The sequence below is a fragment of the Cottoperca gobio genome, chromosome 10 (assembly GCF_900634415.1).
Source record: "Cottoperca gobio chromosome 10, fCotGob3.1, whole genome shotgun sequence".
NCBI classification, from domain to species: Eukaryota; Metazoa; Chordata; class Actinopteri; order Perciformes; family Bovichtidae; genus Cottoperca; species Cottoperca gobio.
The window spans coordinates 1645280-1660138 of NC_041364.1; the positions used below are offsets into that span (position 1 = coordinate 1645280).

A 14859-nucleotide genomic window follows, 5' to 3' on the forward strand; every position below is an offset into this window, starting at 1 on the left:
GATTTGTTAATTAGTTGTAATTAAAAACATCTTGACATCACATTCAACACAGAACAGCAAAGTACTCGCAAGTACGTTAACAAGTTATACATAATAATCTTATGTTTCATCTGTTTTAAGAAGACTTTTGGGTTCAACTCGTTAAGATGGAGATATCTTAATAAAACCAGCTTCTTAACTTGTTTTCCCTCTTAATTGCTTTTGCTCAGGAATCCTATGATTGCCTCTGCGGGCTGACGATCTTCTCCCCTTGTTATGTGACAACAGATCAAACATTGCAAACGGCACGGAGAGATTGAAACAGCAGGCGGGAGAAGAAAAATGTCAAATATGAAACTATGATTACAGACTCTGCATCCAGCCGACGTCGCAGCATCAGAGCGGCGTTATCTCTGCTGCTGGCCTCACACATGGCGGCTGACATGTGTGCACATCATCTCAGACTGCCATGTTGTTATTTCCAGTATGCAATTCTCAATATATGAGATTGTTCTGTAATCTTTTTTATTTCCTGACTCATCAATAGGCTGTCAGGTTTTAGACATATTACTTACATGTGTTTGTATTCTATGTGTGAGGAATGATATGTGTGTGTGTGTGTGTGTGTGTGTGTGTGTGTGTGTGTGTGTGTGTGTGTGTGTGTGTGTGTGTGTAATTCCTCAAGAAGTCATTTATTTTCAGTGCGAAGCTTTAAAGAAAACCAATGGGTTGTTGAGCTTTTACACCAGTTACACCATGATGTATATATATATATATATATATATATATATATATATATATATATATATATATACATCATGTATATAATATCTATGTCCTATTCTGCTCTTACCTTCATCACCAGGCTTCCAGGCGTCAGATCCTCCGATATCTCGACGCTGTTGTTGTCTGGTCCGAACACGGGCGCGTTGTCGTTCAGGTCGGTGACGTTGATGATGACCGTGGTGATGTCGCTGAGGGAAGACTTCCCTCGACTTCCCTCTACAGACAGGTAGTACTCCCGGGACACTTCAAAGTCCAGCGGGGCGATGAGGGTCAGGACGCCTGCAAGAGCAGAAGGTGAAGACTTCAATGAGTCTTATTGAGAGAAGATGCGTTACAGAATCGACCTGTTGGTGCAACAAAACCCATTAGAAGTGGAATTTATTTGAATTGACTCGTAATAGTATTACTATAAGTGTTGCTGAACGTGAGTGCGCTGCGTTTGGTGTTCTGATGTCACAGGATTTGTTGGGGCTGATGAAATCCTTGACTTGTCAGCAGTTCCCTCTGATTTACAACACGCAGCACAAAGTTCTCTAACTTTCACCTCATGAGCCAAATACTGTGGATTCATAAAACATGCTTCTGTTCAGCCTCTCCACACGAGTCAGCTTCAGCGCTGAGTCTGTCATTACAAATACATGTTGGCTGAACACTTCAGAGAGACAGAACTGTGTTTGAAATTTTCGTCAAGATCTCAAAGTTTCGGAAAACTACCGAAGATATCAGATAAGATTATGCAACGCACATGAAGAGTACGGTGAAGCAATATGAAACATGGCTGCTTGGGTTTGAATATTTCACTTTGGGTAAGCTTCATGAAGCTTCAACTACTTATTAGAGCAAGAAGACACAACACTGTGTGTGGTGAGGCCTCATAATTACAGGGTGCTCTTTACACCGACACGACGAGTCCTCAAATGGTTTGTTTTGTCCAAACAACCGTCCACAACACACCTGAGAAAAGCAGCTCACATATAGGAAGCTACTAGAGTATTTCAGGTATTGTTGCTTGATAAATGACTTAAATGACTCAATTCTTAGAATAGTTGCAGATTCATTCTTTCCGAACTTGGTAGCGCGCTAACTTTAGGACGTTAACAGCCAGTGTGTCCATCGAAGCCCTCCCCAAAGTGACCAGACACCATAGATTATCATGCTTACAATGTAACATAGCAGAGTTCTGTGAAGAAGGCTGTTGGTTTAAATCCCAGAAGGATCTGATGGAAACATTCGGACAGAGGATGTAAATGTTCTCTCGCCCTTTGGGTGGTTTTAAAGAATAAGTCTGGAACTACAAAACATGCATTACATTAGAGCTGAGAGCCACAGAGAGGAGGGACGTTTTGAGAGATGAACACATTAATGGTTTTAGTCTCTTTATGGGATGTTAACAGTAAGAACAATGTACATCACAAACCTTATCCAAGAAAGAATTACAAAGTGTTCAGTCAGTCTCTGTTGCATTAAGAAGTACATAGAAGAAACAGCAGCATGTTGGTACAAACACACTTCAGAGGAGCAGGTCTTATTACACTATTCATATGCCCTTTCCATAAAGCTTTGTGTGTCTGGCTTCTCTTTCTCACGGTAACACACTGACTCACTCGTACCCTCCCATCCAACTCATCCATCTCTCAATGGCCACAAACTGAATCTGAACGTGTGATTAGTGTCCTGATGATGCAGCCGCTGCCAGCTTTTATACATCTGGTTGTTTGGAGATAGAAGGCGGTAAATTGGTAAACTTTTTATATATTTTTTACTGAACTAAGCCGGTCCGAGGAGACAGGATATGTCTGTTAGCGAGCTCATTATCGCACACAAAGCCCGAGTGTATCTGTCGACATCCAGCCGTCTGTGTGTGGGTGAGACACGCAGCACTGTTTTCTTGGGCTGCCAGCCAGTCTGCTGATCCGCACTTCATTAAGAACTAACAAAATGGAATCCAACAAGAAAAGAACCATTCCCCTCAAACTAAACAGCTCCAGGTTTCCAAGAGTAAACTATTCACACCTTGTACTCGAAGCACAGATCTCGCTTCATTGATTTCTCTGAGATCAAGGAGATTTGTACGACGAGCACGAGTCGGGATGATCCGATGTTTATTTATGTTTTACCTTTTTCTACTGGGAGAAGCTTGGCTGAGCTCCAGTTTTCTCTTTTTATCAATGCCCTCGTCTCTTTCAAACTTTTCTGTACGTTCTTACTGAGCCGGTACTTTCATCACGGAGAAGCTGTGCTGCTCATTTATACATGTTTCGGCAGACACCAGGGTTTTACATTAGTGATCACACCTGAGTCACATTTATGGGGCTCTGATCCAAAGCAACTCGCAATCCTGTTATTATCTCAGGGTGTGTTTGGCCAGCGGAGTGCTACTTTATGGCACTATTGATTTTACAGGATTGTTTGAATGAATTCATCCCATTTACATTTTTTACCTTCGCCAAGGAGGTTATGTTGTTTGGTCTGTTTGTCAGAAGCATTACGGACAAACGGCTCACCCGATTTTCATCAAACTTGGTGGAAGGATGTAACATGGGTCAAGGAAGCATCCGTTACATTTTGTAGCAGATCTAACAAGGAGGCACTTATGACAATGGCTTTTGAGAATGTCAGTGCTTTCTGAAAGTCCTGTTTATTTCATGTGACTCATCTGATTGCAGCATTTTGGTTTTCCCGTATTTCTCTGCGAGATCATGTGTTTAAATCACAGAGCTGCTTTCTTTATGTTGTTTTAATGATGCAGGGAGAATGACGGCTAATTACAGTCAATCTGGCATTATCTCATAAAACGTCTATAAGTACGATGGTGAACCGATCGGTAGGTTCTTGTCCATATGCGTAGGTCTTTCAACACATTAATGCACTTCTAAAAATGGAGGAGGACGCCAGCTAGCAAAGTCTCTCATCATGACAAAAGCACCCGAGTAGTAGTGTGTGGACATATTTTGTGATCTACACAGTAGATGGTATAATTACCGACGAAGATAAAACTGTTTGCTGACGATGCAAAACTCTACAGCAGTGTTTCTCAAACTTCTTCAGACCAAGGACCACTTAACCAATAAAGAAACACTCACGGACCACCTGACTCCCCAAATATCCAAAAGCAATAGTCCTGCTCACCACTCCAACAGTATATTACAACTGAAAGCCTAATGATGAGCTTCATGTGACCTTCTCTATGTCGCTCGTTCACACATTAAATCAACAACACAAATACAACAAGCATTTTGTTCATATGTGATTTAAACGGTGAATGCTGATAGATTTTACACATCAGATGAAACGCAGACTACATTTATTACTGAGTTTATGTCCGTACAGAGAACGTACCCACAGCAACATCGTGAGGGCGCCTTCGTCATGTGTTTCTTAGATTCATCACGTTTTCTCTCAAAACATCCTGAAGGTTTCCCAAAGTAATCCTTGTGTTTACTCTCAAAACGACTCGTAGCACAAATCCAGTGTGGATCGGGATGCTCTTCATCTCCAGTCCAAAAAAATCCAAATGTGATGTCGCTGTGATATTTTCTCTTCACTTTAGCGCTGGACTTTCACAGCTTTCAGCCGGGTGGTGGTTGCACGACAAACTGCTCTCCTGGGACTCAGTAACAAACACAGAACCACTTGTAGCTGCTGAATCACCTGCATCAGGACGATGCACCTTCACTGTTCATTTAATTTCCTTTTAACTGACCCGGTCTACAGCCATCGGTCCATCTCAGTTGACCGCGCAGATCATTTATCAATCAATCAATCAAAAAACTGTATTGTCATTACGAGATTTATACAATGTACAATTCAAATGAAGTTTCGTTGTCCTGGCTTACTGTAAAAGTGAGAGTAATTGGTCATAAATATTGTGGGGTCTTCTATAATGTTCTGGGCTCTGGTGAGGCAGTGTTTATTAGCAGTGTCTCTGATGGAAGGAAGAGACGTCCCGATGATCCTCTCCGCTGTCCTCACCACTCTCTGCAGAGACTTCCAGTCTGAGGTGTTGCAGTTTCCAGACCAGGTAGAGATGCAACTGGTCAGTATGCTCTCTATGGTGCCTCTGTAGAACGTGGTGAGGATGGGAGGGGGGAGCTGTGCTCTTTTCAACCTGCGCAGAAAGTGCAGGTGCTGCTGTGCCTTCTTCACCAGTGAGGAGGTGTGAAGGGACCAGGTCAGACTGTTTGTGAGCTGCACCCCCAAGAACTTTGTGCTGTCTGTAGTCTTCACTGCTGAGCCGTTGAGGAGGAGTGGTGTGTGACAGTGCTGCTTTTTCCTGAAGTCAACAATGATCTCTTTTGTTTTGTCAACATTCAGGATCAGGTTGTTGGTGTGACACCAGTCTGTCAGATGTTTCACCTCCTCCCTGTAGGCCAGTTCGTTGTTGTCCCTGATGAGTCCCACCACTGTTGTGTCGTCCGCGTGACGTAAGATCGTAAAACGAACCTCCATAGCTACGCTACATCTAGTCTACACTCTAGTCTATACTAGTCATTTATAAAACAGTTTGAGAAACACTTTAAACTTATAATATATACATTTCAAATGTGACATTTGACCAATATACAGACGACCAGTGGTCTGCGGACCACTCTTTGAGAAAGACTGCTCTACAACAACAACAATTCTTAGCTAGCCTGCCAAGTGAATAATTTAAGATGAATTAAATCAAAAGATCTTTCCTGGCGAACCTTGCAAAATACTGAACTCAACCTCAAGCACAAAGTCAACTTCTGACAGAAAGTTACTTAATTTACCATTTGAATATTCCTGAATAAACAGGCAAACAAATCTTCACACACACACACACACACACACACACACACACACACACACACACACACACACACACACACACACACACACACACACACATACCAGAGGCAGACATTCCTCTTCATAACATGTTTGTACAGATAGTGTTTGCTAATGTCTGAGATTTATTGTGGTAATTATTGCTGTTGAAATCCAGGACATTGCTTCTTTAGTATAAACCGAGATATGGTTTATACACAGCGGCTCTTAGACGGATGCTCGCGCTCCCCGCTGCCAGGCGTCTGTCGATAAGGGGTCGTATCGCTGTTTTGTGTTTTGCTCAAAGCAGCAAACATACACACAGCACGATACCCAGACTGAAAACAGTTGTTGTTTGAGGTACTTGTGAGATGATAACGTATAATCCAGAAAGTCCAGCTTAAGTAACAGATCCCTGAGTTTAAAGGCTTAGACGATGAGACAAACACTAATACTACCAGACAGGATTGTATAACTCTGGAATCACAGCGACAACTATTTTCTGTTCTCTAGAATCCTGTACCAGGAACCTGCATCTACATGTGTTTGATTGGCCAACACTCACCTTCTACCTTTACGTTCAGCTGCCCATGTCAGACCGCACAAATGCTTCCCAAAATGTGACTCTGCGGACACGCCCAACAAACCTGTTCAGCCAGGCCTTTGATTAAAAATGATTTATAGATATTCTTAACAGGATTTTATTCACTCGTAGTATTTTTTATAATATCATAAAGTATTTTTTATGGAATATTTTTCATATTTAATTTATGTTTTTGTCTTTTGCAGTAATGTCCCTTTTATTTCCTCGTAAAATGTTTAGCACCAAGACACATTGTGCAAGTATGTAAGTTAAAACTAACTTGGCAATACATTTCATTCTGATTCTTATTTATATCTTTTAAATCTTTATTTTTTTTATCAACTATATTATAACTATATTGTCTCGTTGGTCTCAAATTGAAGAAAACAGTCTTTGCTGCAGACGTATTTGTTGTTGTTGCTAATAACAAACACAAAGTAGAACTTAACTTTCAGCCACAGAAGGATGTGGACGGACACTTCCTGTGATTCAGCGACACATCTGCCAGCTGCAGTAAGATTTCATATATTTAATAATAAGAAACTCTGAAATGATCAACAGTGGCCTCAACAAGCCGCTGACTCATTCTCTTTTCATGCACAAAAATAAATGTGTTCAGCACACGAGCTGTAACTATACGCACTGTCCGCTGCCCGTCCAGCAGCCAACAGCAGACAGACAGTGAGAGACTTGCTCACCGTGGCCCCCCATGGCAGAGTTGTTCATTAATACATGAAGCTCAACCCTCCGGACCCACACGCTTGGTCTTGGGTTGTAAATGAGTAAAACAAAGTGAGACAGAAGGACAGAAACGTTTCTAACCTGTCCGTGTGTCCAGCAGGAAGCATCCGAGCTCGTTGCCAGACACGATGCGGTAGACGATGGGATCCGGGCCTCCTCCGTCTCTCGTCAGGGCAGAGACGCTCAGCACCTCCGACCCGACCGCTAAGGATTCTGGGAGCTGGGCGGTGTACTCCGAGTTCAGGAAGACGGGCTGGTAGTCGTCCAGGGAGACCACGTCCACCGTGACCGTGGCGACGGAGTAGAGGTGACGAGGCAGGCCGCGATCGGTGGCCTTCACCTTCAGCTCGAAGGTGGGCGGCGTGTCGGAGGTCAGGGGTCGCTCCAGACGCAGGATCCCCGAAAACTCGTCCAGAGAGAAGTAGCCGCTGTCGCCGGCCAGGAGGGAGTACTTCACCTCAGAGTTTATACCTGACGGACGGCAGGAAGGAGACGCGTTATTCAGAATCAAAGTGAACGTGCGAGAAGACAAGCCCGATACGTGACAGGTGGCTGACGTGCTGCAGCATGACACCTGGATTGCTTTCTTTGAGAGGGAAAAGTAATTAGCAGAGAAATTGCTATTGTTGTCAAAACCGCATCTGGAATCCCACAAGGTGTGTTTATGATGTGAAGATATGATATACAATAACCAAAAGATGAACAAGTGTTGAGGGTTTAATGTTAAAGCATCTTTTCACACATAAAGAAGTGATGATAAAAGTGTGTGAGAAGGAAATTCATTGGTAACATTCAAACATTATTTTGATCAAACACAACATTCTTGTGTAAAGTATAAAACCTGGCTTCTACATGCTTCAACGCTCCTGATGAACTAAAGTGTGAATGCATCGTTCTCTAATCTTATAGGGGGAGTCGAAACGTGTTTGTGTTACTGCGGGTGCTACAAAGAAAGCATGTAAGGGAGGTTCAAATCATCGGGGCTGGACAGAAGGAAAGGAAGACGCACCCAATGTGACACATGTTTCTATACAGTTACCAGTTAACACACAACTGGTAACACAAGACGGAGGATGTTCACTTTATGAGAGTTGTTTGAACCCCACAAGGGGGGGCAACACACATCTCCAAAGGTTGCAGGATGATGAAATACTAGATTTTAGTTTGACCTCTTCAGCCCTTTACGACGGTGGATCAGGGCCATTGTAGGACAACTTTTTTGTTTTTATTACGGAGCAGGGGGGGGGTAATAATCGGAGAAGAAATCTCAGAATATCTCAAATAAATTAGTAAATTAACAAGAAAAAAACATGAAATATTCTCTGAGATTAAAGTCCCACATGAGGTTTAATACAACGCTCTGAGAAAACCTTCCTCATTAATGTAGCACTTTAATCTCAGAGATTATACAACGACTCGTAACGATTGCAAAACTACTCTACACACACTGCACTCCACATCTTTCCCCTGCAAGGTAAGAACATGTTTAGAAACTGCTATGTTGGGATAATTACAGACCAGTGGGGGGGGGGGGGGGGGCGTGATTAAAGGGCAACACGTTTAACTCAAACAAAGCTTCAACAAACAGAAGGTTTGTCAAGCTCTGGAGAGAAGATGTTGTACTGTGTTGAAAGAGTTTAGAAAAGAATTAGCCTGAAGATGAGGCTACAGTGCTCGTCTGCTGGATCATTCAGCGCTCGCTGCACAATGTCCTTTAGAGGAACACAACTCTTGGGATTGCGAAGCAGAACGAGGTTTGTTCACATAATCTGCTGAATCGACAGCTGGATCTGGATTTATGTGTGTGATCTGCAGTTTGTCTTTTACCAAGAAGAAAACTCCATGAGTCATTATCGTCGGTGAGAAAGTTGTGTAGAGAAAGAGAACAAGCTGCTACACATCTGAAGGAGTGGCTGACCTGATCCGTCTGCTCCTGTTACCCTGCCCAGGTGTGTGCGTGTGTGTGTGTGTGTGTGTGTGTGTGTCGGAGCATACAACAGCATCTGTGTGTGTATGTGTGTGTGAGTGTGTGAGTGTATGTTTGTGTGTGTGTGTCTCTGAGCATACAACAGCATGTGTGTGTATGTTTGTGTGTGTGTGTTTGTGAGTGTGTGTGTGTCTGAGCATACAACAGCATCTGTGTGTGTATGTGTGTGTGAGTGTGTGTTTGTGTGTGTGTGTCTCTGAGCATACAACAGCATGTGTGTGTATGTTTGTGTGTGTGTGTGTGTGTGTTTGTGAGTGTGTGTGTTTCTGAGCATACAACAGCATGTGTGTGTGTGTGTGTGTGTGTGTGTCTCTGAGCATACAACAGCATGTGTGTGTGTATGTGTGTGTGTGAGTGTGTGTTGTGTGTGTGTGTCTCTGAGCATACAACAGCATGTGTGTGTGTGTGTGTGTGTGTTTGTGTTAATGTGTGTGTGTGTGGGTGTGTGTATGTGTTTGTGAGTGTGGGTGTGTGTGTGTGTTTGTGCGCATGTGTTTGTGAGTGTGTGTTTGTGTGTGGGTGTGTGTGTGCGTCTCTAAGCATACAACATAATGTGTTGTGTGTGTGTGTGTGAGTGTGTGTCTGAGCATACAACAGTATGTGTGTGTGTGTTTGTGTTAATGTGCGTGTGTGTTTGTTAGTGTGCGTGTGTGTTTGTGTGTGTGTGTGTTTGTGTGTGTGTGTTTGTGTGTGTTTGTGTGTGCGTGTGTGTGTTTGTGTGTGTGTATGTGTGTGTTTGTGTGTGTGTGTTTGTGTGTGTATGTGTGTGTGTGTGTGTGTGTGTGTGTTTGTGTGTGTGTGTGTGTGTGTGTTTGTGTGTGTGTGTGTTTGTGTGTGGGTGTGTATGTGTGTTTGTGAGTGTGTGTGTGTGTGTGTGTGTGTGTGTTTGTGTGTGGGTGTGTGTGTTTGTGTGTGTATGTGTGTTTGTGTGTGTGTGTGTCTGAGCGCTACAGCTGGTATCAGATGAGGAAACTGTCTGTTACTTTTATCTGACTTGACTGTAAAACCCAACCATCAAAGGCAACACATGAGTAAAACCTTCAAACGCAGCGCTGGGAATCTGTTCCAGACTGCGTGTCAATAAACTTCTGGTTTAGATTTTATCAGCGCTAAAACACTAAAGTGAATAAAAACCAGTGAGATGAAAACAGAAAACGAGGACTATATAAAACACAGAAGAGAGAAAGGAGACGTGAGGTTTCAGGGGCGTTTCAGTTGGGATGGATTAGAGTCTTATTATGTTTAGAATTAGTGATTCAACATTCACACACTGCACACACACAAAGCTCAGCCAGTGTTTTGGGCTTTAGTAGAGTTAAGGATCGCTGACGAAGGGTTTGTCACAGCATGTTCTGACCTGAGAGAAACATCGTGATGCTCTCGGGTCTCATGGTGTTGAGCATGTTCACAGTCAGTGCTGGGGAGTGACCAGCTCCATGTCACCTGATCATGTGATTGTTCTGTGGTGTTGGTGGTTATGAAGGAGTTACATCCAAATATATACTTTTCTTTGACAGCTTATATGTAGAATATCATATCATGTGTGTTGCTTTGCATGTTCTCGCCTTCTTTTGGTATATTTACGTACAACGTGGGTCGGCGACGCCTGCGACACCATCGAGGGTCGGAGGGCTTTACACCTCGCTTGTGCTTTTTACGCTTAATTGTTATGATTTGATCTTCTGTAATCCGTGCAAGTTTCTCCTCACGGCAAACAGGTATTTTTAAAGCTCCTTAAAGTTTTTCCCCATTACATTTGAAAAGTAACCTTCCCAACACTTCACTTAACCCAAAGTGACGTTTAAAAAACCTACCAGTGTCGGGGTCCTTGGCGTAAATGACGGCGACGGGCGTCCGGACGGTCGTGTTGTCGAACACGGTGACCTCGTAGTGGCTGGAGGAGAAGTGAGGCGGGTTGTCGTTCATGTCCTGGATCATCAGCCGGATGTCTGCCTGACACGACCGCCCGCCGCCGTCCGTCGCCTTCGCCACCAGGTTGTACTCGACCTCCCGCTCCCGGTCCAACACAGCCAGAGTGAACAGCTCACCTGGGGGGGGGGGGAGACGGACGCGACACAATGACCGATTATATTCAGTGGGATAACTGAACTCTGTTGGAACAAAGTGTTGTGACTATCTGACATCTCACAGCCAATCAGGTGGCATTACAGACACGAGAGAAAGATGTCAGCACAGACATGAAGAGTGATGGATGCTCCTGAGCATGACAACAGAGAGGTTTTACTCTGAGTGCCGATGGTATCACCGACTCAAACACTTAGAGGCTCGTGTTCTGACCTCAAACAGACCCGCCATACCTGTCCTGTGGTCGAGATGGAACTTGTCTGCGCTGGGACCGTGCAGGCTGTAAGAGATCTGGCCATTAGCTCCCACGTCTGGGTCTGAAGCCGAAACCTTCAGCACAAACATGCTGGAGGGAGAGTTCTCCATCACCACCTCTGTGTACACCAGCTGGAACAGGAGCATATCCACAATATAATCAGGCCTTCATTAGAACATCACGCTCTCAGTGCTGCATGAATACAATGATATCAGCTCCTGCGTGACAGACTGCATCAGCAGGCAGCAGAAGTCTACGTGTCAAAGTGTCCGTCAGCAGGACACACAAGGGAAATGAAAATTAAATGTCATTTTTGGAGCTTTTTCATCCTTGTGTTTGTCAAAAAGAGAAAATAAGTTGAGAAAAATGAAATACAATCACACTTAAGACCTAATAATGTTTGGTTTGTGTCAAAAGGTTTCGCACGCTTACGTTTCTATTAATTGTATTATGACATCTGATCAAATTCAAAATAAAGCATCTTTAAAGCAGTTTATTACACATTTCAGGATACATTTCCAAGATGAGGGAACAATAAATAAATATATCATAAGTAAGTATACATAATATAAATAAGTTTACAGTTGGATATTCACAGCCATTTAATAGCATTTTATGTCATATATTAAATAATATGATTTTACCAGCTCGTACCATGTTGCACAGCAGAGCAATATTATGTATACTGTATATATATATATATATATATACACACACACACATATTATATATATGGTTTATTGTTTGGAAGGAGTTATCTTCTGAATAAACCCAATAACAATTTTGAGATTCCTTGTTAGTGTTTTAGGAGTCAGTATTACTTGTAAATGAAACATTACTGTTAAAGTTTAAGGTGTAACGTGAAATACTCCCAGAAGGTAAGAAGAGAATGAAAGGGTGAATCATGACGTCCTCCCTCACCTGTTCACACAGGGGACTGTTGTCGTTGATGTCCAGCACGTGGACGACCACGATAACCGGAGCCTCAGACTTCCCGTCGGTGGCCGTGACTTTCAGTGTGTATCTGTCTCTGGTCTCTCTGTCCAGAGCTACCTTCGCGATCAAACCCCACTCGCCCTCGTCCTCCTGGATGATGGCGAACTGGCCCAACGGGTCGCCGTCTGCAAATCAAGAAACATAAATATAGAATGGAAGAAAAATACAAATAAAAGGAGAACTCTGTTAAAACTTTTGAACTTTAAAATATTAATTTAACTAGAACGTAAGTCGAGGAAAAGCAGCAAATGATCACATTTGAGTATTCGGTGCTTTTGATATTGTAACTGTATCCAGATGGAAAAGTATTGAATTGCACATTTCAAAACCAATCTGAAGAATTGTTGTGTGTAAATGTGTGTGAGGACGGTGAGTTCTGTTTCACAGTTTATGTGAATTATGTTTTGTTCCCGACATGAAAGAGAAGGAGGCTGTGACAGAAGTAATATTGATGTATATCAAGCTCTGAGCGTTTTGTTTTCATTATTGTGTCTCTGAGTCATATAAAGTTGTGTTTTCTTATTTAGTCCAACAGAAACTATGATATTGAGTTCTGACGCCATGTCTTCCCTGATGAATAATTCAATAATTTGTGATTGCCATCTTGATTTTCCCTCACTTTCTGTTTTGCGGGGGAATGTTTTCACATTCGTCTGACTCACTGGCTACTTTGCATTTTATTCTTTTCTTTCTTACAAACGTTCATCTTTGAGATGGAAACACTTCTTCTTCTTCTTGTGGCTGTCTGGACCGATGAGAACGACCATCAGTCTGAGTGTTACAGCAGATTGCATCACAGTCAGTCAACCAGCTGTTTGACAGACAGGTAATATTTACTGATGGAGCCGCGCAGGAGCTTCTTTACGCTTCAACCTCGAGAAGGAATCCGTTTGTCAAAAGTTGCCAGACAGGTTTGAAGTGCTGAACACAACTGTTGGTTCTCTTTGGCAGGGACAAAATGCTAATTGTGTGCTGCTTTACATAAACAACCTGCAGACACACAAGGAATAGTTGTGTCCCTGATGAAACATAAACGCATGAAGGTGGGTGTTATTAAAGAACATGTAGAAACATAATGCTTTCGGTCCTCAATAATCTGTAAGTAATTCCCCAATAATCTTACTCTTTCCATCATTTGAGTCAAGTTTTAAAACATGCATGGCTATAGCAGATCATCAGGAAAATTATCCCCGCAATAAAATATAAAACAATAATTTGCATTATCAAATTTGGTGCTTTTTCATAAAGTGTTTAGAAAATGTTTAAAGACAAAGTAAGACAAAAAAACATCACCTACTCCTCCTGGGGTTGTAAACGTTGCTGTTCAACTATTTAGAGATTTCTTACATCGTCATGTCCTCTGTGTTGATCCTGAGACGTTTTACACAACTTGAGGCGACGTAAACAGTTCACATGGTGTTTTTAAATTCTGGGGTTATTTAGATTTGTGTGGAGAAGTGTCTGAAACATCCTCATGTCGTGAAGGACACTCCTGAACGTTTCTCTAATTTAAGAGTGAATTAATTAAATGTAATAATATATATTGGACGATTTAATAACATGTTTTGGTAGCTAGTAAAAAAGTAGTTTGTGTGGAAGATCCAGACTTCAGTATTTCCAAAATGCAGGCTCTGGCCCGTAATGAATCTTGAATCTTGTTGTGTGAAGCAGCTCTGTTGTTGTAGACGGACACTGAATAAGTAAACGCAACACCTCAATCACACTGGTGGGGGGGGACCTTAATATCTAACATTTCCTTTTGATTTTGTTTCTTTCTCACATGCCAGTGTCATCATCAGACAAACACATGCACACGCACACGCACACACACACACACACTCTCTGCAACCACCAGGGTTCCAATTATCCGGTAAGTACCGGGAAATGTCGGCTTTGGAATCTAAACAAGGCGGTAAACTTTTATGCGATGTGTTGGATTGTTTCTTCAGTTCTTCGCCCCAGCACAGCGCTGTTAAACTTAAACTTTTTCACAGGGTACGTGTAAAATGTATAAGTTAACATGTACACACTGCTGTGTGAGGGATAAGGTTACTGAGCATTGGCCAGCTGGTACTGGCAAAACAAATGCCGACTGAAACTCTCAAAATCTAAGTCGTTAAGACATTTCCTCTATTGGCCTATCACACATTTAGACGTACTCACCTGTGATGTAACACGTCACAAGGCGGTTCTCCAGCGACACGTCAGCATCTGTGGTCGTCATTGAGACGATGACTTCCCCGGGGCTGCTGTTCTCCACCACTGAGCCGCGGTAAACGTCATCGGAGAACTTTGGCGGGTTGTCGTTCTCGTCCGTCACCGTCACCTCCACCAGGACGCTGGAAGAAAGCTTGGCGTCGCCACCGTGGTCTGTGGCGAACACGCTAAACCGGTAAAGCCTAGTCGCCTCACAGTCCGTCTCCCGTATGGTGGTGATCCAGCCGCTCTCTCCGTCGATGGAGAATACCTCGGTGATGTGCGCCGCGGTGTCGTCAGGTAGAGACTCCAAGCTGTAGGTCACAAGCCCGTTGGTGTCAGTGTCGGGGTCGTTGGCTGTCACCTGTGGGTCAAGATAAGCATTTGGTCAATTTTTATTTTATAAAAGCATTTAAAATGTAAAAATGTTGCCGTTTTACTTTGAGTTAGAGAAGATTT

General features: G+C 42.9%; 1 protein-coding gene across 1 annotated transcript in view; it reads right to left on the reverse strand.

The window, feature by feature from the left end:
* Positions 1–14859, reverse strand: part of fat2 (FAT atypical cadherin 2) — a 71759-nt gene that overhangs the window by 27462 nt on the left and 29438 nt on the right. The window contains 6 exon segments of the mRNA XM_029441868.1: positions 833–1044; positions 6962–7351; positions 10682–10915; positions 11186–11339; positions 12130–12329; positions 14368–14764. Of these exon segments, the coding sequence (XP_029297728.1) occupies positions 833–1044; positions 6962–7351; positions 10682–10915; positions 11186–11339; positions 12130–12329; positions 14368–14764 (1587 nt within the window).